This window comes from Phodopus roborovskii, unplaced genomic scaffold (assembly GCF_943737965.1).
Source record: "Phodopus roborovskii unplaced genomic scaffold, PHOROB, whole genome shotgun sequence".
Lineage (NCBI taxonomy): Eukaryota > Metazoa > Chordata > Mammalia > Rodentia > Cricetidae > Phodopus > Phodopus roborovskii.
In genome coordinates this window covers 44,291,393-44,316,819 of record NW_026126407.1, presented here as the reverse complement: position 1 = coordinate 44,316,819, position 25,427 = coordinate 44,291,393, and the positions used below count along the sequence as shown (strand labels likewise).

General features: G+C 43.5%; 1 protein-coding gene across 1 annotated transcript in view; it reads left to right on the top strand.

Moving 5' to 3' along the window:
• The window catches only part of Lcp2 (lymphocyte cytosolic protein 2), a 43,260-nt gene extending 18,183 nt beyond the window's left edge, over nt 1-25,077 (top strand). The window contains exons 4-21 of the mRNA XM_051180964.1: nt 1,944-2,009; nt 2,450-2,481; nt 3,519-3,556; nt 4,656-4,857; nt 6,826-6,923; nt 8,416-8,482; nt 8,583-8,666; nt 11,943-11,968; nt 12,123-12,142; nt 12,247-12,363; nt 13,575-13,605; nt 14,010-14,022; nt 14,851-14,980; nt 16,847-16,896; nt 18,717-18,811; nt 19,507-19,584; nt 21,172-21,327; nt 23,515-25,077. Of these exons, the coding sequence (XP_051036921.1) occupies nt 1,944-2,009; nt 2,450-2,481; nt 3,519-3,556; nt 4,656-4,857; nt 6,826-6,923; nt 8,416-8,482; nt 8,583-8,666; nt 11,943-11,968; nt 12,123-12,142; nt 12,247-12,363; nt 13,575-13,605; nt 14,010-14,022; nt 14,851-14,980; nt 16,847-16,896; nt 18,717-18,811; nt 19,507-19,584; nt 21,172-21,327; nt 23,515-23,637 (1,426 nt within the window). The 3' untranslated portion in view covers nt 23,638-25,077. The remainder of the gene's footprint in view (nt 1-1,943; nt 2,010-2,449; nt 2,482-3,518; nt 3,557-4,655; nt 4,858-6,825; nt 6,924-8,415; nt 8,483-8,582; nt 8,667-11,942; nt 11,969-12,122; nt 12,143-12,246; nt 12,364-13,574; nt 13,606-14,009; nt 14,023-14,850; nt 14,981-16,846; nt 16,897-18,716; nt 18,812-19,506; nt 19,585-21,171; nt 21,328-23,514) is intronic.
• The last annotated feature ends 350 nt before the right edge of the window (nt 25,078-25,427 follow it).

Here is a 25,427-nt window from a genome sequence, read left to right as displayed (position 1 = left end):
CTCTCCAGTCGTTAGGCTTCTCAAATTCATCTGCCCTGTCACTCAGATGAGATAGGAGGGTACTGAGAAGCCCCTGGGAGTAAAGAAGGAATAAAATTAAGGACTGCCTTTGCTAATCTAGCAAGTGTGTACTAGACCAACTTGTCTGTATCACTGTGACAAAACACCCAAGTAAAATAACTTAAAGGAAGGGTTTCTTTTGGCTCATGGCTTCAGAGGTTCAGAGCATTCTCTTTGACCCTGTGGCTTCTGGGTCTGAGATGAGGCAACAAATCAGCATGGAAGGGTACGGAAGCACAGGGTCATTCATTCGCTAGCTTCCTGGTAGCCAGAATGTAGAAAGAGACAGGAGAAAACACCCTGTCTAAAATGCTCTTCAGGGTCCTACCTCTAGAAACCACGAACTTCCAACCTGGCTGTCACTTTCTGAAGCTTCCCCTCCTCCCAACAGCCTGCTCAAGATCAGCATGCATAAGTGTATTAGAACAAACCAAACCACAACAAACCACAACAGCCCGCAGTGGCCTGAAGAGTCCCCTTATCCTTCAGGGACCTCCACTCTGGCAAAGTCCATCTTTGACTTCACTGCAGAAAAGATTTTCAGGATAAGTCAATGTGAAGCAGAGTTTGTGTTTATTATAAAATAAGAGGATGTTTAACATAGATTTAAACATAGAAGTTACTAGAAGGAGATGCCCACAGAGGAAGAAGACACACAGAGAAGGTGGGCATGGGATTTTTCAAGGACAGTAGCCCTTATGTATCTTAGCAGTCCCCACATAATCCACTGGTTTCTCTCAAGTTACAGCTCACATGATTACTAAGAGCAGACACTGCCCTGTTTTTGATAAGGGAGACTATGGGATGGTTCCATAGTGTTACAATATTATAAAAATAAACTATATGCCACAAGATCGTGCAAGGAGGTGAAGAGGTATCCTTCACTGCCAGGGGCTGGGGGGGGGGTAGTGGTTTTCTAGTGAGATTCCTGGAAAACTGTAGGTTTTCAGCTGGGATGAGAGAAAGGTCATTTACACATAGGTCTTAAGCATGCTTTGTTGCTATTTTAATATTCTTATTAAAATATCTCTATAAAATGTCACTGAAGGCTCAGCTGTTGCAGCAAATGTTGCTAACTCTGCTTGGAGTTCTTGCCTTTAACTGGAGAGAGTCTCTGAGCAGATCCTGGGTGAGGGGCTCCTCTCCGATGTCTCCATAATTTACCCATTTTTCTGCCCTACCTCAAATGAGTCCACCCACCCCTCACCCCTCCCATCCTGGCTTAAGTCAGAGTACTCACAATACACTCATCTCTGGAAACAGTTTCACAGACATACCAGGTGTGCTTGGTGTCTTTCAATCCAATTACATTGATATGCAAGACTGACCATCATACCATGTCACTAAGCAGATTCAAAGAGGGAAGATGGTGTGGGGAGATAACAGGATGAATACTAGTTCATTGGAGTTTGTAACAAGAAATACACATGGGTCTCGGGGTCTAGCATATGGTTTGATCACTTGTGTGAGCAAGATGTCTGCAAAGGAATGAACAACAGGCTCAAGCAACCACACTATGAATGTCAGAACAGTAAGTGAAACAGCTCCATTGTGCAGATCCTAGGGCTCCAAACCTTCAGAGCAGAGTGGCAGATTTTGAAGGCCCAGTAGACATAGGTCAGCAGATGACAGAAGGCATCATGGGAGCAGGAGAAGTGGTCAGTACTGGGTCAGGTCCTGAATAAAGAGGAGATAAGTTCTAGCTAGGTGGGAGCAAAAAATGGAGTTGAAGGTGTGAGGGTGGCTTGGGGAGGATGGACACAAAAAGAAGATTGGCCAAGTTTGGCCTACGTGCTTAGAAGTCATGTGGATCAGAGAACAGCAGGGAGGTGGCAGCATGGAGGGGATTGCTTTGTCTCTTCATGTGTGTCTTTATCTTATAGGATTCTCAGTAAGTTAAGTCAAGATATCAACAAGAATGAAGAGAGAAGGAGCATTTTTACACGCAAGTGAGTGGGCAGCCTAGACACTGCTACAAGAGAACTCAAGAACTAAAATCCCAAGTTGAGCCCTTAAAAGACTTTGTAGTACTAGTTTTGTTCCTTCTGCTTCACCTATGATGGTCCCCTCTGTCCCAGGGGTCATGAAGAGAGGGCCTCAGGAGTGGAAGGGTTCCCTCTCCCTGATGAACATTTTGCCCTTGAGTCCAGGTCATCAGGGGAATATTCCCTAGATCATTAAAGAGCCACAAGCTCCTAGCTGTGACATCAGTGTGGCTTTAGTGGTCTCCAGAAGCTGAGGGACAGCTTGCTCAACTCTGGTTGTCAAGCAACAAGGGGACAAGTCTTGGGCAAGGAGACATAATCCTGACTGGTGCAGAGGGCTAGACAGAGGAAAGTGGATGCTCTTAGATGACAGGCTACTGAGATGCTGTTGTTTGCCTTTGCAGACCCCAGGTTCCTCGATTTCAAGAGGAAACAGGTAAGGGTATCGGGGCTGGGAGACCCGCTTTAGGAGGTGCTGTATGCTTCAGTTCTGGACTCCTTGAGTGCCTTGTATGGGACCCGACAAATTAACTTATCAGCCAGGTCTTCATCATAAAAGAGTTGGGGTTTCTACTGACAGGAGGAAGCATGTCACTCTAGAGCTACACTGCCCAACTCTGCTTCTCTGTGAGAGAGCCTGACTCAGCTGTGAGCATCTGAGCTGAGCCAGAGTCTCATTTCTGAGTCTTTCAAGCAGTTTTCCATTGTTCAATTGCATAAAACACCTACATTTGGGTTCCTGAACCACACCCAGCCCTGTTTATTAAGAAACTCTGAGAATAAGGCCCCAGGTCTTACTCTATGAAAGCAAACCTAGGTAACTTTTAAATACACACAAGGAAGATTTGGTACCACTGTCGATCCCTGGTAGAATGACCTCGTCAGATAGAAATGATATGGGCAAAAGTTGCTCTCTCAGTCAGTATGTTTTCTGCCTCTGTAACACTGCTCCTAAAGCTGGCTACTTTATGAAGGAAAGAGGTTTATTGATTTCAAAGTTCTACAGGTCCAAGAGCATGGTGCAGCAGTCAGGTCAACTTCTGGTTAAATTCAACTTCATTACAAATAGCATCATGTGGGAAAATGAGACCCACATATGTATAAGTGACCAAAATACCAGCACTGTGCTTATAACAAGTCATCTAGTTTCAAGTCCCAGATGACCCCTGTGACACCCACTCCAGTCTGGAGAGACCCAAGTTAGTCTCTAGAGAAAGATGTCCTTCCAATATGGAGGAAGATATCAATCCATTCAAAAGGTCCCTTTGACCTAATTATCTCTTAAAGATCCTGCCGCCCCTCAGTACCATCACAGTAGGATTTAGCATGAGTTCTGCTGGGGTAAATTGTGCTCAATACAACACTTGCTGGCCCCGAGTATGAAAAATGAAGGATGGGGCCTGTGATGGACACTGGAAGGGAGAGCTGTGCTGACTCTATTAGGTGCTGATGGTGGTGTTATCTCCTCCACAGAAAGCCATGAAGAAGACAATGGCGGCTGGTCATCCTTTGTGAGTATGGCTTGGGGTAAATCACCTTTATAGTGATGGCCAGAGTGGCTCTGCACTGATCATAGTGCTGAAAAATGAACAAGCCTCCTCTACCAACAAGGCATTGAAACATCCCAGGGCCCAGAAAGGGTCAGGCAGTAAATATATCCAGCTTTGGGAATCCAAAGCTCTGCCCCCATGACACAGAAGCCATCAGGGGCAGTGAGCCAATGAGTGGGTTCAGCTGTGACAATAGAGCTTCCTTGAAGAATACAGGGGTTGCAACTTTCTGGCCACACCATTGCTCTCCACTACCATGCCCAACAGCAACCCTTCGCTTTCTTCTGTCTTTCCCAGAAATCTATGCTACTGCAACTTTTCTTCTCATGGACTTCAGTCACCACTGGTGACACAGAGGGAAAATCATTCCACAACGAAGTGTTAGCACTGGAAAGGCTCCCACACCAGTTTCACATTAGAAGGGTCACAGTGACAACATCTTCCAGAGTCTGGTGGATTGTGCATTCCTTCTTCTCAAACCACACACTGTCACCATACATGAAGCCAGGTGGGAGATAAAGCTCTATGATGGAAGAGAAAGCCAGGGAGCCTGCTGGAGGGTGTGCCTTGTGCAAAGTTCTTTGCCAGGTAGAGGCAGATCTGGGGCCCAGGCTACCCAACCCTCAGTCTAAGTTATCTTTCTGGTAAGCGACAACCTCTAGGTCTTTCATGGAGAGACTGCCCCTTATCTCATGGGGATACTTGCAAAAATTAAGCATTTCATTAGAAAAGAAATGACCTCTGTTAAAGTATGGATTTTATGGGGAAACAAAGGAATGCACCAGATTTATTTTGTGCAAAAGAAACAAGTTATATGTTTGTACTTCAGCATGGAAGCTGTATCCTGCCAGGGTTTGTCTTTAGCCCTCCTGTGCTCAGGCAGAGGTTAGGCTTCAATCCTTTCCCCAAAGCATAGGTTTCCAGTCTTGTAGTTCCCTTCTCGGACAAATCTGCTGGGAGGATACTGGGATCCCTGGTAGTGGTCTCACAGAATCCATACTGCAAAATGTCATCCTGTGACATCTGTACAAGCTGTGCTGTTCCTCCACTGTGCTGGCAGGAAGAAGATGATTATGAAAGTCCCAATGACGATGATCCGGAAGGGGAGGACGACGGTGACTATGAGTCCCCCAATGAGGAGGAAGAGGCTCTGGTGGATGATGCAGCTGATTATGAACCTCCACCCTCTAATGATGAGGAGGCACTGCAGAACTCCATCCTGCCTGCCAAGCCTTTCCCCAACACCAACTCCATGTACATCGGTGAGAGTTTTGCTGGCTCTAGCAGCCCTGGCACAAGCTGCCCCATTGAGCCTCTCTGGGTGCTGATTCCTGCTCAGCTTCTGGAAAACTGTGTGGCTTGAGAGTAAAGAATCTACCCCTCAGGCTAATGATAGAACAGAGGGTAAAGGCGTCCAGAAAGAGGGCAGCTATGTGGCACTGCCATCTATATATTGTCACAATGATGTGAAGGTGTTCAGAGGGGTTGGTTCCACCTTTACAATGAGACAGGTGCTAGGATGTTCTCCCACTGCCTGTTTCTCTGTACCCATATATCCTTCCTCGTTTACTCATCCATTAATTCACAAAGTCACAAATATTACTCATCTCCTATTGTGAGCCAGACAGCACGTGTCGGAAGCTAGCAGGAAGGAAGATGCACATTTGTCATGTGGGGATTACTTTCTAGTAGAGGAGATAACAGAAAATGAACATATAGGCACACTCAGCTTCCTCTGCACTCAGGGAGTGACATGTCTAACCCTTGGGGCCATGTTGTTCTCTGCTTCTGACTCCATTCCACCCCCTCACTGTGTGCATTGAAGGACAGATCACTAAAACTAACAGACAGGGAGCTTCAACCACCACCAAGGCTGTTCCAGACTTAGCAGAGTGGGGCAGAAAAGGGAAACCATGTTGGTGAGTGAGCAAGACCTCATACTCCAGCACTCTCAGTCTATGGGGTGAGGTAACACCAAACAATTGCATCATGTTATTTCATCAAGCCAGCATGATAAATAGGTTTGCTCCTGTGATATTTGAGTGATAGTCTTTGGCTGATATTGAGAACAAGTAAAAATTGCTTAAGTGAGACTAAATGGGGTAAGGGAGGACCATTTGAAGCAGTTGAAATGGCTGCACAAGGACCTGAGGTCCAAAGGAACATGACATGTCAGAGGAGCTGAAGGGTGGCCTGTGGTGTGGAAAGGACCAGGCTTGCCCTGAGCCCATTCCTTCTGGAAGGGGAATGACATTCTTCCCAGAGCTGACAAAAGGGTGGATCAAGAGAGCTCTCAGTGCTATTTTCAACCCCAAGTTCCAGACTCTTTCCACAAACCTCCTAAAACTAACACAGTCAGCGTCTTAGTTAGGGTTTCTGTAAGTGTGATAAAGGGCTAGGGCCAAAAGCACAAGATACTAGGAGGCCCTGGGCCACTTGCTGCCCACACCTCACAGCTCCACTCTGGCCTTTCCCAGCCAAAGGGGTAAGAGACCCAAACTTGTGGAGCTGGTCTCAGGTAGTTCTGTGGCCACTAAAGTGAGGCCATGCTATTTAACTTGGTAACAGAATTGGGGGCCAGCTCCTCCTTTAAGGGAGGAAACAGACAAAAGGAGGAAGTAGGAGGGTGAGGCAGCCCAGAACATTTGTGAAGGGAACAAAGCAACAGAACAAGGCGCCCTTGAGGGGTGGTAACTAATGTAACACTGATAAGCATCTTTGTGTGCATATGTATGCAGGCAGACACACGTGTGCCTCTGTGCATGCACAAACATCAGCACACACACGTTTCTAGGTACACACGTGTGCGCATGCATATGAACATACACACTTTATGTGTGCATGCATGTGTACACGTGTACATCTGCACATGTAGGATTGTATCTGAAAGCTCTCACTGGGGTAACTCTATAGAGGCTTCCTCTAGTTGGCAGTGACTCAGATGTTACCTGTTAGTGGGAGGTATGATGAGAATTATTCCCGTGTATATGAAGGATCTAACTAACTTGGGCAAGAAGATGGGCAGACAGGGGTCACGGACTTCCCGCCTCCTGAAAGACCCAGGCTGGGTCTGACTATAGCTCCCACTCACTCTGATACCAGTGGAGGTCTGGAGGACAAGCTCTTTCTTTGTACCTCAAGCGCAACCTGTTCCAAGAGAACCCTGCATTTAGACAACACTCACTTCAAATTTCCATTTCTTCTTTCATTTGAATATTGTGTTTCCACAGACCGGCCTCCCACCAGCAAGGTCTCCCAGCAGCCTCCGGTGCCCCCACAGAGACCAATGGCCGCCCTCCCTCCTCTGCCAACAGGCCGGAATCACTCGGTAAACCTCTTCCCTTTCTTCCAGGCCACTTTGTATCCATGGCAATTCCTTCTTTAGCGGACAGAAAAAGAACTAAGCATCTTTACCTGATTCTACGTTTATAAGAAACGGTTAAGCCAGGGAAGATGCACACCCACACGCTCCACTCAGCGGGTCGACTTTGTAGTGATATATACGCAGTTTCTATTTATGTCGTAATGTTTATTAGCATTTTTGGTACCATAAACAATACGAACTGCGTGTTTAATGAGGGACTCCTCTTCCAGTGTTCATCTGTTTAACCGTGGGAGAACTAACACTGGTCCCACATTTCCTGGTGTTGCCAAGGTTCCCATTCTAGGCCTCCCTCCTGCAAGCTGTATTGCGCCACCTGCTGGCAAGATCCCAAAATTTCAGGGATGAATGCCTTCAGACCCAATTTCCAATGCTATGAAGCGGGGAGAAACATTGATAGCAAGCTCCCTTTTCCTTTCAGCACTCAGTCCAGCTCCTATGGAGTTCACACAGAGCTAAAGGAGTCTAAAGGAGTCAGTATCTGGCGATGTGCTCTTTCCTCAAGTGTCCAACGCATGTTAACAACTGGCAAGTGCCAAAGTCTCGGGACCAAGAGGGAAGGTTAGGGTGGGAGGAGGGTCTTGGCAAATATGGAGACCTCACAGTAGGGAGGACCTCCTTCTCATAGATAGCCCCCTCCTGCTGGCATAGCACCTTTGCAAAGGGGCTTCATGGAACCTCATGTGTCTACACAGGCATTTTGTTTTTGAAGTCTGGAGAATTTCTCCTGCACCACTGGGAGGCAGACTTTGCTCATCACACAGCTAAGATACTGATTAGGTAGCTACTACACAGCAGTGTTCTCCATGCCAGGGGAAGAATATGAGTAGCATAGAATGCCCTGAATTTCAGGAAGTTTTGGCGATAAACAAGTATATGTAGAAGCGATTTGGATATGTGGTTAGGAAGGCAGAATACCAGGTGACGTGACCGAGAATACCAAACTGATACTGAGCTGGCACAGGACAGGCTAGTCATGTGGAAATCAGAGAGAACACCCCATACAGAGGAAGTACAGAGATGTCCAAGAGTATATATGAGCTTTGGGCTTTGTGAGAACTGTAAGGAGATCCTTATGTGGGGACCCTGTGAGCATCCAAGAAGAACATAAAATGTTCTTGGAAAGACAGGCAGGAGCATTAAATGTAGGGTTTCACAAGGAACTTGGGTTTCATTGCCAATGTGACTAGAGCTCCTGGAGGGCTTGCAGGAGTTTCTGCTTGGTCCTTTGCTGTGCAGAAGGCCCTTTGCATGAGAGAGTGAGGAAACTCAGAGAGGAGGTGACCTCAGCAGCTCAGCTGACCAACGGGATGCAAGCTTCAGGTCGAAAAAGTGGAGCAGATCCAGACAGATTGCAGGAGGAATTTGCCACCAAGTCTTACTGAAGCATATGTGGGAAAGTTTCCAAATATTTGATTTTTTTTTTAATTTCATGCAGCCACTATCTCCACCCCATCCGAACCATGAAGAACCCAGCAGAAGTCGAAACCACAAACCAGCAAAATGTAAGCATATTGTTGCTTTCTGAATACTAGCCCATCTACCCACCTCATCCCTGGCCAGTAGCTTTCTTCTTTTAACTAACCTTAGCCTTTTCCACTCCAGTGCCTGCTCCATCAATAGACAGAAGCACAAAACCTCCCCTCGACCGCTCATTGGTGCCTCTTGACCGAGAGCCCTTCACACTAGGTTGGTATTACTCATATTTTATGCATAATAATAATAATAATGGCTACCTTTATAGCACACTAGGTGCACTCTTTTATACACACCATCACATTTTACTACTGTACTGTTGTGAGAAGCACCTTCATTTTACAGAGAAAGAAACCAAGGCACAAGACAGTAACTTTCCAACATCGCTCAGCTACCAAATGATGATGAGACCTAAATGCAGATCAGCCTGATTCCAGATCCCCTGCTCTTAGACCTTGGGCTGTGCCTGCTCCGCTATAACTGTGTATGCTTTGGCCAAGGCACAGAAGGCACAGAAGGAAACATCTGGTACCCAGGAAGGAAATGGACTGAGAGACAGAGCTCTGGGAGAGCTATTGACAGCTATTTTGACTGCTATTTCTTAGTTTGCTGACCCAGGGGGTGGTACTTCCTTAGGGCACAGTCTTGCCATAAAGAATGATGCTCTTCTCTTAGGAGAAAATGTTTTCTAAAATTCCAAGTACCAGTCAGATCTCAAAATTGTTCTTTGTTGTGGATATGTGCAGTTAATTAAACACTATGGACTTTTCTCATAATTTACTCATAACTCTAGCTACCCTTATATAGAGTTACTTTTTAAAAGTCAACTCTAAAATTTAGTTACCATTTATTGAACACCTAGTATGAGTCAAGCACTTTATATCCTTAGGCCAAGCTAGTGAAGGGGGGTTGTTATCAGCCCCACTTCTCAGAGGATGAAACAAGTTCAGAGAGGTTGAATGGTGTGCTCAATTTGCATAGGTGGCTTAAGATTTGAACCCATATCTTTCTGACTTTGAAGTGGATGCTCTTTTGCATCCTAATGCATGACACTGACGACCTAGGCTTTGAACCTGCTAAAGACTAGGTGGATCTGGGCAAAGAGCACTTAAGCTGAGTAGAAATGCAACCCAGATCTCAGCTCCATCTTTCTACTCTCCAGCAGGACTCTGGACAAGGCATTTGCCTTTTCTTGGCCTCAGCATTCTCCTCGTTTGGCCAAATGACTTTGAGATCTTGGATTGGAAGCTGCAGCTTGCTGTTTTTCCCCTTATGCACATGTCAACTCTGCTGAGTCATTCGAAGCTGTGTTATCCATTGAGTTTAGAGTTCATAGTAGAGAGCTATGCATATTATATAAAAAGGAGCCCGGCAATGGTAGCACATGCCTTTAATACCAGTACTCAGGAGGCAGAGGTAGGCAGACCTCTGTAAGTTCAAGGTCAGCCTGGTCTACCGAGGGAGTTCCAGGACAGCCAGGGCTGTTACAGAGAGAGAAACCCTGTCTCAAAAAACAAAACCACCACCACCACAAAAAAAAAAAAAAAAAAAAGTAGATAGACTTGACCTGGACTCTAAGTCTGCTCAATACCATGAGCCAGGACATCGGGAAACTGAAATATAGATGTCAATACTTCACAGTTATCTTCAGACACACAACTTATTCCTTAAAAAAAATTACCCTGTATTATTTTACAGACATTTGAGGAATATCATTTCCTGGTAACATGTTTGATCTTTGAATTTCATCTTTGTCCATGACATTGCCAAGGAACTAACTTCTTCCACTAATGCTTATACTTTGACCATAAAACTCCTAACATGCAAAGCACATATATGCATATCAGAAGAATGTTGTTTGGTTCTGTTTGTTTGCTTCTTATAAATCAAATACTTTATGAAAAGGGAAAATCTACTTTGGCCAAAGAATGCTAATTTACTTTTGGGGGTACCCCTTTAAAGAAGTTGTTCAATCTCAAACTCTAAATAGTTACTAAACTTTTTCTGTGCCGTGAGAATGTTCTTCCCTAGGCCAATGAGTTATTCAAAGTACACAATTTCCTTAGACCTTCCTGGGTCTACCATGAACTCAGGGGATACTGTGAATGTGAATATGTGATTCCGGATGAACAGCATCAGCATGCCCCTTATTGTGCTAAGTATGGGAGGGTGGGGAAGAGGGAGGAGCTAGCCAGCATTTGTGGTGCTCACCCATCCCATCTCGAACCTTGCATATAAATTACCATCTGACCCTCACAGCAAACCTACACTGACTTCACAGCCATGGAAACTGAGATCCAACATGCTCAGGTCCTATTAACCCACAGGATTTCAGATAATGACCTAAGTCGTTTTGAATAATTTGGCATTAAAGAGCTCTTAGGTATAAATATTTGAGCTCAATGTCATCTGTGTTGTTCTTTTGTTGCAGTTATAGGATAAAGCTGGAGAAGGGAGGGGTGGTCCCTAGTGGGGGTCCCAGGGTAAGGGAACACGTGGGAGAGCACAGCAGGTTCCATAGCAGGAGAGGGTGCCAGAGGCGGAGAGAATAACGCACCAGGAAGACAGAGCTTGAGGGAGAAGTTTATTTAGAAGGGGAGTGAGTGGGGAGGGAAAAGAGACACAGAGACACCGGGAACAGAAGAGAGAGAGAGAGAGAGAGAGAGAGAGAGAGAGAGAGAGAGAGAGAGAGAGAGAGAGAGAGAGAGGTGAGGAGAAGAGCATGAGCAAAAGAGCAAGGAAAGCAAAGAGCAAAGGGAACGTAGTGGGCGGGAGTCTGTCTTTTAAAGGGTCCTTTACACCTGCCTGTAGACTAGTACTCATGGAACCCTGGGCTGACCAGAGTACTGCCTGAGTGCATTCTGCCAGATGACAGGGCCAGGCCAGCGTAATGCCTGATTCCAAAAGAAATCAAACAAATGGGCAAACAAAAATCACTGCCACCACCACAACTATGACCATCACCATGACTATCACCACTGTTACCATCACCACAATGACCACCACCAACACCATGACCATGATGACTACCCATTAAATGGTTTCTGGCATGCCAGGACAATCTTCTAAAGCCCTTGTTCCCAGGTTATTTTTTTTTTCAGAAACTAAATGGCATTCTTTACATAATATCAAGTGTAACACAGGATTTGAAGGAAATTTACTCCTTCATGTCACACAGATTTACTTGAAAAATCAAAGTGGGGTGGACAATAGATGCTTAAGCCAATGAAAGAAAAATAAAATCCCAAGATGTCCATCATTTGATGCTCAGTTAAGTTATACTAAGTCATACGTTGGAAAGAAGCACAGAGCCCCCGCACAGTATTTTTAAGCCAAGACCAGGTGCCCTGCAAGGGTCCCTCCAAGATCTGAAGCCCAGGTTTGAAGTCAGCCTTCCCTGGAGACCTCTCAGACATGGTGTTCATCAGAATCTGTTTCTCAACCTTGCACTTGTCCCACATTGAATGTTCTGCTCTCTCTCATTCCCAGGAAAGAAACCAACATTTTCTGACAAGGTAAGCTGTTTCGCTGGTGTGTTTGTGGTTTTAGTTTTTGTTTGATTTGTGTGTGTGTGTGTGTGTGTATGTGTGTGTGTGTGTGTCTCATCCCTATTCTTTGGAAAGTACTGGACCCTCACATGTCTTCCATGTCTTCTCTAATGTCTTGCAGCCCTCAGCCCCTGTGGGAAGGTAAGTCTCTATTGTATTGTATCAAGTCCCAGAGTTGCCCTGCAGATCTCTGCCCCGTTAAGGTGGTTTCTACAAATAAATCCCTTTCTCTACACACTCAGCAGGATTCATGGGGAGCATTTACCCAAGATACAAAAGCCTCCTTTTCCACCAGCAGTGGATAGACATGAAAGGAGTGAAAGGAGCGGACCCTTGATACCAAAGAAGCCACTAGTTCCAAGGTAATTCTCTTGTGCTGCTTGCAGGGGGCCTTTGAACTCCGGTGCTCTGGAGGGCAAGGACTCCTATCCTTGCTGGCTAAACGGAAAGTACTGAGGTTCCTGAAGAGAATGGAGTTTAGTTGAGGAATGAGTAGAAGTGCTTAGTGGGGAGTACAGGGTGGCTGCTGTGGGAAGCCTGTCTGAATCGGGTCTCACAGGGTCTCTTTGTTGGCTTTTCCCTGCCTTGTCAGACTGAAACCTGGACAGCACAACCACTTTTATAGCCACTGAGCTCTGCACTAGCTGCTTTATGTCTGCTATAATAAAATCATGTATGGCTGATTTACAAAATGACACACTTATTCCTGAGTTTTGGACCAGCCAGGCTACTTTGGGAGGGAACAGTGAGGTTTATTACCTAATCTGTCTATCAAGATTCGTAACCTGGCTTGGCTGATGTGAGGATTCAGTCAGAACTAGGGCTAGGGTATGCCAAGAAAATCCTCTGTCATTGACTTTCATAACATTTTAATGAATCATTTAACAAAATCAAAATTCAGGAAAGATGATCATAGTTACCAGAACATTTAAATGTTCAACAAAACAGGGGAAGAACTGAAGGATGACGTGAGAAGCATCTGACATTAGCTACTCAACAAATGGTTCTTCTCTTTCCTCCCTTCTTTACCCCTCTCCCAGGAAGTACAGCTGCCTCTGTTGCCCTTAGACAGCTATTGTCAAAGCTGTTGGATTGGCTTGTTCATCTGAGCCAGTGGCATCCAGGCCCTATCAGAAAAGCCTGGAACAGAGAGCTTTGCCAACTGATGTATTAGTACTTGAAGGGTAGACCTTGTGGTGACTGGTTTAAAACCCTAGCAAAGAAGAATATTACTGAAAAAGTTTTTATTTCCTTGGAAAAACATCAACTCAGTGAAATTTAATAGCTACTAAAAGCTGACTAAACATATATATGTGGATAATTATGTCATTATTTGCTACAGTAGTTCTGTAGAACAAAGGTTTGCCTAGCTCAGCTTGCAATGATAACAGAGCATCCAATGGCCAAATTTCCTTTCTCTCCCTTTTCCCAGCGTTTCTGCTGGCATTTGCAACTTCTCTTTTGGGCATGGCTCAGTGGGTTTTATTTCTCCTTATGCAATTTACTGAAATTATATTCTGGGGCTGGCTCTTCAAAAGTCTTGATGCTCACTCCTGTGCTTAATTCACTTCAGGCCTGGACGGGGACTGGACAGAAGGGAGAATGTAAGTTTGAAATGCCACTTAATAAATGTCTGATACAGGGCAACCAGTGTAGGGTCTGGGGAGGTGGTACTCCATCTACCCTGCCCCTGTCTGACCTCCAAAGATTCTGTTAAATGGCAGTCTGCATCTTTACTTAAAGTTCATCAGGCTGGATTGCCTACCTCCCATCCCTCTGAGAGGTCCTAGGTGGCTGGTGTCTTGCAGCCTCATTCCCAAGAGTAATTAGCAAGGAGATTGGGAAGCGTGGGAATGAAGGAAAGGGTCAGGAAGATATTGTATAGTCCAAGTCTCACACAAGCCTGCCTTTTCCTTGAAAACCTCCACAGCTCACAAAAGAGGGGGTTAGTGTTGATGGATGCTACTTTGATAATAAGTTAATATCTTTTATTATTTTTCCCTTACAGGATGAAGATGATGGTATGTTTAGATATTTTTTCCTTTTTTTTTAAATTTAACTTAGAATCAAGTTTGTTTTACATGTCAATACCAGTTCCCTCTCCCTCCCCTCCTTCCCTGACCTCCCATCCCCACCCCATCCCTTTTCTGCTCCCCAGGGAGAGTGAGGCCTTCCATGGGGGATCTTCAAAGCCTGTCACATCATTTGGAGCAGGACTAGGCTCTCCCCCATGTGTTTAGGCTGATAGAGTATCCCTCTATGTGGAATGGGCTCCCAAAGGCCATTTGTATACTACGGATAACTTGGTTTACCAAGGAAAACTTAAGTTCCTATGTTCAGAATACCTAACTGCACAGAAAATTGCATGTATGTCTTGGTAGAAAATTTTCTAATATTTATACCCTCTTACATACATGAGTCCAGAACCAGTAACTGTGGATGATCAAAATAGCATGTGGTTTTGGCTTTCAGAAGACAAAATAAAACTTGGAATTCACAACTTTCCCACTAACAAGTTTTTGCCAAGTAAGCAGTTCAAAAAATAAAATTAAAAATTCACTATAGAGAGCGGCAGCAATTTTAAGTGCATCCCAAGGTGGTGAACTATCTATAGAAAAACAAAAACACAAACAAACAACAAACAGACAAACACAACATGATATAGGTTATATTGCTACCATTTCCTAATTATATCTGATCTTTTGGATTTTTGTCTCTCCATATCAACTGGTTTGGGGCTTGGGTTTGGTTTTAGCTTGGGAGGTACTCTAAATGTCCCCAATGGAGGTACTCTAAATGTCCCCAGATTTGATTCTGACTACTCATTTCTTTTTCTTCTTCCCCCACAGTGCACCAAAGACCTTTGCCCCAGCCATCACTACCTCCTATGAGCTCCAACACATTCCCCTCAAGATCTGCCAAGCCCAGCCCTAAGCACACATTTCCATTGTCTCACATGCCGGGAGCCTTCTCAGAAAGGTCAGGGATGATCACTCAGTTCTAAGGAAGTATAATGGCTGGGTCTTGTGTTCTAGCTTCATGTATGTTGCTGTGACAAATACCTGACCCCTCCCCCCAATATTTCAGAAAAGTGGAGGCAGGGACTCAAGTAGCTAGTCATATCATATCCACAGTCCAGAGCACAGAGAAATGAATGCCCCTGCTATCTGTTTGCTTACTTTTTTCACTGCCTGGCTTTCTTCATATGCAGCTCAGGTCCTAGCCCATGAAATGGTATACCTACAGTGGGCTGGATCCTCCTACCTCAAGTGACCAATTCCCCACAGATCCACCCACAGGCCAATGAGATCTAGATAATTCCTCATTTAAGACTGCCTTTTCAGGAGCTCCTCGGCTGTGTCACATTAACAGTTGTAACTAATCAGTACAACTTAGCGTTGTGGCAAATGCCAGGTGGCTTGAGGAAGAAAGAAATGAGCCATTGGGCAGAACTGTCTCTCCTTACAAGCGAAATGAGCTTGGAGAACAACCTGAAAGTCCAGTTGTTGTTCTCTGAGTTTCTGTGCTTGAGGGGAGTGGGGGCTGACTTGTCTCACAATTGTCCTACGGTATGGACATGTTGACAGAAAATGGTGGGTGTTTTCACTTATTTCAAACAAACAAGCAAACATCATTAAGAAACCCAGATGACAGCTGGATGGTGGTGGCCCACTCCTTTAATCCCAGCACTCAGGAGGCAGAGGCAGGCAGATCTCTGTGAGTTCAAGGCCAGCCTGATCTACAGTGCCAGGACAGCTAGGGCTGTTATACAGAGACCTGGTCTCAAAAGGAAAAAAGAGGAAGGTAGGAAGGAGAGAGAATGAGAGAGAGAGAGAGAGAGAGAGAGAGAGAGAGAGAGAGAGAGAGAGAGAGAAGAGGGAGAGGGAGAGAGAGAAATCCAGCAGTTAATTGAAGTCCCTCTATTTTCTCTTCCATCTTGGATAGGGAAATAGAGAATGTGCCTTGCACCTGACAGAGGCCAACTACCCCTGCTAGGGAGCTGTCCTCAAAAGCATTGTTCTCTCTAAAACTAGGATTTCTCAGTCATATTAATACCACCCAGAAACAGAGGCATGGCCAGAAGAACAAAGTAAGACCCAAATCATCCCTGCCCAGGCAAGCCAATGGGCTGCCTCATGTGGCTTCCCAGGGCCTCCAGCCTGCTGGCCCACCAACACTAGTATTCAAAAGAAGCCCAACTCCTTACCTTACATGCTGTGAAAAATGGAACCATCAGCCCAATCTGTCACCTCTGCTAACCCTGGGGAGATTCTTGAAGTCTTCCCTTGGCGCCAGGGTCTTCACACCTTCAATTCTTCCCATTCATTCCTCCAGCTGGCTTTCTCTACTGCCATGTCCATGTGTGCATTGTCCCATACATATACACAGCTCTAGCCCCATCTTTTGGTCTTGAAAACTACCAGTGAGAAGATCGGCTGTGCAGAGCAGACCATGCCTATTTGGGCTAATGGCTGGTGTTGGTGCTTAGAATAGAAAGAACGGATAGTATTCCAGGGCCTCTGCAGATTTCCTTTCCCATTCCAGCCTTGTGGATGTCTCTCCGCTACAGCAGCACCCTTCACTTTCTTCCCTTTGGACCCACCCTTTCTCTGGGGACCAGCAGCTCTTGGGGATTTACTGTTCACATGCACTCTGATTAGTGTTGTCTTCCTTCTTTGGTCCTTCTGTAGACTCAAAGGCCCCAAACTACAGCCCCATTTTAAAATTGGCTTTTAAATTCAGTTTACAAGCATTATTTTTATTGTTGTTTGCCTTCAGCTTGTGAAGCATATTAGACTTTGTCCATCTTGGGACAGTGGTAAAGTTTTTTTTCTGTTTCTACAGTAACATTGGCTTTCAGCAGAGTGCCTCCCTGCCACCATACTTCTCTCAAGGTTTGTACACAATTATGATCTCTGCCTACCAACATGTCCATATGGCAACAGTGTAATGTGTCTCAACGCCTTTAGGCAAAGGCTGTTTCATAAAAGTATATGGCTTCTTCATTTAACATTGTTAAATGAAGGCTGTTGGAATGACACACTACATGAAATTACTTACACACACACAAAAAAAAAAAAAAAAAAAAAAAAAACCACCACCACCACCACCATCACTATCAGCAGCAGCAGCAGCAGGCCAGCCTTAATCCCTCATTTCCCATCCAGAGCTATGTCCCTGATGGTTTGATAGAGAGCTCAGAGTAGTGCTTAGCTTCCTTGTTATCTCAGTGATGAATCTGCTCTCAGGTTGTGAATTGGGAAGCATATTCAAATATAGATTACAAGAACCCAGCCCCAGAGATTCTGAATCAAATCAGATATGGTGGCTCAAATTTGTAATCTCTACTCATGGGAGGTGGATTAAGAGTCTAAGACAAAAAAGTTTAAGACCATCTTAAGCTAAAGAGCAAGTTTTCAGCCAGCCCGGGCTACATGAGATGATGCCTCAGAAAAACAACCGAAGTTTCTGAGTCAGTAGGAGAGGTCAGAGGCTTTCCTTTCCCAATGATGCTGCCACTGAGTGTCCACTATGAATGTTCTCAACATTCAGTGTCCACACAGATGTTGCTGGAGGTTCTTTCCCACCAGGTCCCACTGCCCTTCAGGGTAAAATCTCTCTACCCAGTACAGATGCCTGGAAATCATGTTCAAGTGATCTCACTCAGAAAGGCTGGGTGTCACCTGTGACTGCTTTTCTAGCAAGTTCCCATGGGACATTGATGCTATTGGTCCATGTTCTGGCAAAGGTCTGTGAGACAGACTGCACTGGGATGATTTTAAAGCAAGTGGTCAGTTATGGTGACCTCTAGTCCAGCAGTTCTACATCTTGGGGAACTGCAAAACCAAAACAAACAGAAAGAGCACAGCCAACACGGGCTCTAAAGTAACCCTGTTCTCAAGCCCTTCCCTTTCTCTCTGTGAAGACACTGAGAGCATAGTTAGCTCTTCGCTGCTGCCAACGTGGGGGCTGTGGGTGAGGCGTCCCACGTGTGGCTCTATGAAAGGTCGGCTTTCGGTACGTTCTTATTGAGGCACATAGTCAAACAATGTGGCTGCTTTCATAAACGGGCCAACATTTATGCTGTATGCATGTTTAGGGGTTCATTGAAATACCAGGGTCTTTTCTCAAAGTTTCACTAGCATGGTATGGAACATGGCCTAAACAGCCCTCATATTATGAAAGAGGTAGAAATTATTTTTCCAACCTCACATTCTTTTTGATTGATTGATTGATTTTACATCCTGGGGGCAGTTTCCCATCCCTCCTCCCTTCCCGGTCCCTCCCCCACCCTCTCCTTCTGTTCCCACTCCCACCCCTAATCCAGTCCTCATCCATTTCTGTTTAGGAAAGGACAGGTCTCTCGTGGATATCAACAAAACATGGCATGTCAAGTTGCAGTAAGATTAAGCATCTCCCCATGTATTAAAGCTGGGCAAGAAAACCTAGTATGAGGAAATAGGTTTCTAAAAGCTGGTAAAAGACTCAGAGATAAGCCCTGCTCCTGCTCTTAGGAGTCCCACAAGAGGGCCAACCTACACAACTGTAACATGTGTAGAGGACTTAGGTCAGTCCCATGCAGGCTCCCTCCAACCTCTTAATCTTGAAAAATGAATACCCCTACTGTCATGGGGGTATCTTTAATGGATGTACTATGAGATGAGAAAACACTGGCTGACAGTAAATTACTTTTTAAAATATTTTGCTTTGAAAGGTCCCAGCAACAGACCACCTTTCAGAAATGAAGGCAGAAACTTACCCTTGCCAGTTCCAAATAGGCCACAGCCTCCATCTCCTGAGGAAGAAGAGGTAATACAGCTGTTTCTAATTTTGTTTGCCTTTCTCCCTAGCAAAGGGACCATAAGAAACTCTCCTAAGCTGCTCTGCTGTATTTGCGTCTTCCATTAGAGTTTTGTTTATCGCCATTTAATTAAGAGGGCAGATGTATAACTCAGTGGTCAAACCCTTGCCTTGCATTGGGTGAAGCCCTGCCCTGGGTCCACAGCACCACACACAATAAACCAAAACTTGAGGGGAAGATGAAGATGAAAAATAATGTTTTCTTTAGTGTTCCCTCACCGTCTTCCAGGGGCATTAAGAAATGAGGAAAATAATCCCCCCCTTTTTTTTTTTTTCATGTTTCCTGGCTTATAGCCTTGAATGAGTAAGTCTTGTAGTTGCTCCATTAAAATGGATTTTACATTAACTACGTTACTACTATATAATAAGCTGGAGAAGTTCGTCTCTGTCTTTCCAGATCAAAGTTTCCATTATATAAGGGAAGCTCCTCCCTTCATAGCTGCTTTTGCAGTCAGTGGCAAGCTAAGGAAGCAGCTTGCACAACATGTTTTCCATGCAACCCTATCTAAGGGATTCAAGTCAAGAAAACAAATGTTTCAAAGCCCAGAGAATTATGGAAAATACTAACCTTCCTCCTTTGTTTCTTTTCACTTTGCTTATGTAACTACAGAACTCACCGTGCTTTTAAAATTTCTTGTTTGCAGACTGCATTAGATGAAGAGTGGTATGTCTCTTATATCACCCGACCAGAGGCAGAAGCTGCTCTTAGGAAGATAAACCAGGTATCATTCTACAGTTTATGTTTATGCAGTTATAAATGGGAGTGGAGAAAGAGAATGGTATTGATATGCACTGGCACTCAAGTATGAGCTAGCCGCTTTTCCTGCTGCTTGATGCGGTTCCTTTAATAGCCATTAGTGCTACCATCCTACCTGCTAGCATCCCTGGAATGTTTCCTCCAAGCCATCACTATCCTCAGTTGGCAGATCTTAGGCAGTTTCATTAATGAGTGTGTCTCTTTTTTGGTCAAAGGAATCGTGCATCATTTCAGACATCTTACTAGTTTATCTTCCTCTTAATGATTGGTTGCCATTCAAGATCCCGAGAAAGACCCATGTTAAAAGCACAACTGCAGAGTCTTCTAGACATTTCTAGTTAGTCTGAATGTTATAAAGTCTTACTCAAGTCCAGTACTGACTCATAACCCTGAGTCCCTGGATCAGACATGGGAGAACAACAACCCTTCAGCCTTCACACTGGTAAGGCTATAGCAACCATTTTCAGTTTCAGCAGCTGATTTGATCATCTGGGGATGGTTTATTTATTTATTTATTTGTTTATTTATTTATTTATTTATTTATTTAGGTTCCTGAGTTTTGAGGAGATTGTGTTAATAAGTGGGAGTGCAGGGTGGACTGAGGGAGTCTTTAGACTCCCCAGGTGACCCTGAATTCAAGCCAAACCTGTGGCTCATTGGTCTGGGGGAAGTTCCTTTACCAGCTATGTTCTGACTCACTCAATTAACTCAGAGCAAAAGGAACAAAGGAACGACGTTACTGCATATTGATGGCCATTTAAAACCCATTCTAATTAAGTACATAGAGGAGGGAGTGATTTACATTGGTCTTACTAATTAGCTCTATTTTAATATTAGATCTTTGTCATGTTTTATTACATTGAAATAATTCTTGTATGAAAATTTAAAGTACAGAACAAATCACATTTTATAAAGTAATGGGGAGAGAGGTGACAAGAATATACAAAGTCCTCATTCACTTTTGTTCAGGTGTCAGATGGGTAAAAGCTAAATACAGCAAATGTGTGGGGAAAAGAGCTGTGCATTTCACAGGCAAATAGTAAGGGTGTAAAAAGGCAAGTTTAGAAAACAATCAGAAGTAAGCAGGTATATAGGAGGTGATCCACCTTATCGCTTATTTCTTACTCACCTATGGATTGTTTTTATTACTGAAAAATATTTATACTGAGAAACTACAACAACAGGGTGGTGGAGGCACATGCCTTTAATCCCAGCGTTCAGGAGTCAGAGGCAAGTGAATCTCTATGAGTTCAAAGCCAACCTGGTCTACAGAGTGAGGTCCAGGACAGCCAAGGTTACAAAGAGAAGCCTTGTTGCTAAAAACAGAAACAAAAACAATAAAAAGCTTCAAAGATGTTAACTTGCAAACTTCAGATACAATCCCAGTTGTTTTCCTTAAAAATCAAAAGACCCAGGGTACCTGCTGTCCCCAGCTGTGAGAACTCAGTGTCAATTAACAAGTGACAGCTTTGCCTGCCTGGCTTGTCTTTTAACAGCAACAAAAGGATTGACTTTGATTGCTCCCATTAACATCAAGCATCTATTCTTCTAGGATGGTACTTTCCTGGTAAGAGATAGTTCTAAGAAAACAGTAAGCAATCCATATGTCCTCATGGTGTTGTACAAAGACAAAGTTTACAACATTCAGATCCGTTACCAGGAGGAAAGTCAAGTATACTTGTTGGGGACTGGACTTCGAGGAAAAGAGGTAAGGACTTCATGCTTCATTCTTTACCCCAACCCATGCTACATAGCAACTATGCAGTTAAATCACATGCTACTTAGCAACCATGCAGTTAAATGCATGCTGTATAGCAACTATGCAGTTAAGTCACATGGTATATAGCAACAATGCTGTTAAACAACTGTAGTGAAGCCCCCCCCCCCCATTTTCTGAAGGAAAGATGACAAACAGTACAAGTGACTTATTCCACTAGAGGGGTGTTTTTTGTGTTTTCATTCTAAATAGCCCAACATTATAGACATAACCTGCTTGTGGTGCTTGGGACTGAACCTGGGGCCTTGTGCATACCAGTCAGGTGCTAACCCCAAGCTCTACCTCTAGTCCTAAAGTGTAACTTTTAAAATTAAAAAAAAAAAAAAATGAAAAATACATTTAGGAAGTGTAGAAGGCAGTATCATCTATTTTGACTTCTTTTTGACATAATCAATGTCAGGTTATGGTATGCCTATAAAACTTTATTAAAATAAGATTTAATAAATAAAAATAAGAGGGACTGGAGAAATGGCTCAAAAATCGAGTATTTACTACTCTTGCAGAGGACTTGGGTTCTAGTCCCAGAATTCACATTGGGTGACTCACAACCTCCTGTAACTCCAGTCCCAGGGCTCTGACGCCCTCTTCTGGCCTCCATGGGAACTGCATTCACATGAATCATACAGACAAGCACATACACACATGTACACATCAATAACAAATAAAAATTTTAATTTTGAATCCCTAGAAACCTAGAATTACTGCTACAGTAATTATTGAGATAGTTGGGAGGGGGATTTCTTGCTAAATTGAAACATTTGACTCTGTGAAGATGGTCATATTACTAAAGAAATTCTCCTGTTTGGTCAAGTCACATTTTGGTCAAGTCACTTTTTGGTGTGAAGATAACCATCAGTCTGCTTTTGTGCAGGAAACAAACAAATGTAACACCCTAAGACATCTTTTTAATGTTACACAAAATAAAAAACAAAACACCAAATAAGCTGAACAAAGCAGTAACAGAATGAAAACAATCCACTAATAATTTTACTCCAAATACTTTAAATCAGTGACAATGCTGAGCAGAAACAACACAATTTCTGTCAAACATTTGCTCCCTGTCAACAGAGCTGCATAGTCTCTGTAGAGGCAAAGTGTCACCTCCCAAGGCTTTTCTGGGTCTAACATGAAAACATGTTTCCTCAGAGGGAGGTATCTGGACAGTTTGTCTTGGAACAACCACATAATTCAGTTTAGGTGCAACTTGAATTCTGGTCCAGGCATGAGTGGGACCAGTGTGCCTGTACTGAATGATCCAGGTTATGGATGCAAAGGCTTGACTACTGAGCCCTCATCATCAGTGTGGAGGTCAAAGGGAAGGAATGGTTACACCACGCTAAAGCTTTCCTTCCAGAAATGACACCAATCTGACCTCCTGGTACCTTAGACCTCCTGATAGTCTGAATTGTGGCAATATGGGGATAGACAAGCCCAAACAGAAATGAAAGCCAGAAACCAGAGCTGAAGAGATGGCTCAGCGGTTAAGAGCTTTGGCTGCTCTTCTAGGGGTCCTGAACTCAAATTCCAGTAACCACAGTGGCTCACAACCATCTGTAAAGATCTGATGCCCTCTTCTGGCCTGCAGGTGTACATGCAGACAACACTGTACACATAATAAATAAAAATTAAAAAAAAAAAAAAAAACAGAAAACAAAACAAAACAAAAAAGAAAACCCAAAGACTAATACCAAGCCACAGGTATCATGATGGAAATGTTTAGTTTATGAGCTACTACAGAGGTTAAAATTTTTTTATTTTAAAAAAAAAAAAAAACCTTTTTTTTTTGTGTGAACCATGGCACATGTATGGAGATTAGAGAACAACTTGTATAATATAAGTTCTCTCTTCCCTTTGTGTGGGACCTGAGGATTGACTTCAGGTCATCGGGCCTCTAACTTGAGTTATCTTGCTGTCCCAACCTAACATTGTTATCACTTACTTAAAATTTGTTGACTATTGATGAGGATATCTATAAAATACTGACAAATTTTATTTTTCCCACAACTTCCCCAAGCTGATGCAAAATGAGAAACAAACAAACAAAACTGCATTTATAAAATGTGTATTGTCCATTCCACCACTCCAAGCTTAACTCATCTTCCCATTTGAATTTTCCAGGACTTTCTGTCTGTATCAGATATTATTGACTACTTCAGGAAAATGCCACTGTTGCTCATTGATGGGAAAAACAGAGGCTCTAGATACCAGTGCACACTGACACACGCTGCAGGGTGTCCATAGCAAGTCAGTCAAGCAAATCAACGTTCCTGACCCTGTCATCAACGAGGGAAGATCAAGCGACCTTAGGACATGGATGGACACTTAGGACTAAAGCAAGCCCCGCCATTCAGGCACAGAGTTTTGCCCTTTCCTTTAAAAAGTGTTTGAAGATTGCTAAATACCCCATAACTTATTTATGTTCTTCGATGTCTGCAAAGTGCAGAAGTAATCACGTCCACATATGAAGTTTGAGTGCATTGCAGTACTTCATCTCAAGACCTGAGATTTTGAACAATCCATCTCAAAATCCAGCACTTTACATTTTGTAGAAATAATGTGGGCAAGTTCAAGAAGTACTAGAACTGATCACTTTTGATAGCACACATTTTATAATGAAATTTTGCCAATCTGAGGCAATTTGTTTTTTACACAACTTAAAACAATTAACTTGAGGCTCTAAAAACATAACTTCATTCTTTCTTATTTGGTTTTGTGGAAAGTACTTTTTATGTAATTTCCATATTTGAGATAAATGCATGTTGGGACAACTTCCTGGAATTAAATCTTTCTCTTTACTCTTCTAGACCCTTAAAACAACTTTATTGTTTACTCCACACTGTTATATTTTGGTTTTAAAGTAAATGTAAGCTACAAATTCTGTAAGAAGAAAATGGTTTTAGATTCAGTGCTGCAGCTTTGCTGTCAAACACGCCATTTCTATTGCTTCTTTATCCATCCTCCCATATCTACATCCACAGTGTAACTGTCCATGCCAGTCTTGAAAAGATCTCCTGGGAAGATGAAGCAATGCTTTGTACACATACATGCACATACATACGCGCACACACTCATTTCTAGCCCACCACTTGTATTAGCTGGTTTTCAGTGGAAAGTTTTTGCTCAGTATGGTTGTTTGTTCCTGTTCCTTTTGGACTATGATGGTTCATACAGGGTATTGAAGTGAGAATGTGTGGAGGACATTCATTCACCTCACTGTGGCTGGGAAGCAAAAGGGAAAGAAGATTGAGTACTCCCCTTCAAGGGTATGCACCTACTGACCCAGCTCCATCCCACTAGGCTCTGCCTTCTATGTCTTGCCACTGACCACTATTGCCCTGTGCAGGGCAGGGGGCTGTCAAGCCTCTAACACAGGAGCCTTTGGAGATTACCTACCCAAACCTCAGTTCTGCTTACAAGTGTGCTGTGACTCCCGTCTGTCTCATCCTTCTCAGATGGACTTATGAACTTTTAAAAGCACCTCAACTGTCTTTCAATCTATAAATCACCCTTTTAAAACGTACAGTTGGGTTTATGTTTATGTTGCTTTACCATTTATGACTGCAGGGTACACACCAGTATGTTCAGTGTAATATGTTGCAGGTGGGTTTTTTTTTTTCCTTTTCCAGGGGACATATGGAAATTCAATAAATTAAATAATATAGTCAGCATTTTAAGACAAAACAGAGTTTGTATTAGGTGACTTTGCCCAGCTGCAGACTGGTGTGTGACCTGAGCATTAAGGCAGGCTATGCTGAGCTCTGATGTTCACTAAGTATTGTCAGTAAATGAATTTTCAGTTCACAGTATTTCCCCTTGTCACTATAAAGATATCAGTGTAGGCTGAGAAAATTTTGCAGTACTGTTACATGTTCAGCAAGCCATAGCCTAGAATTCACCAAACACTGACATGCCTTGTCCTTCCAATCTCATTCTTTTGAGATTTTCAGTAGACAAATGTTTTTATTTCTCTGATCTACACAATTTCAAGTGAGAAAGAATACACTTTTATTTTCATAAGTTGAAAATAAACA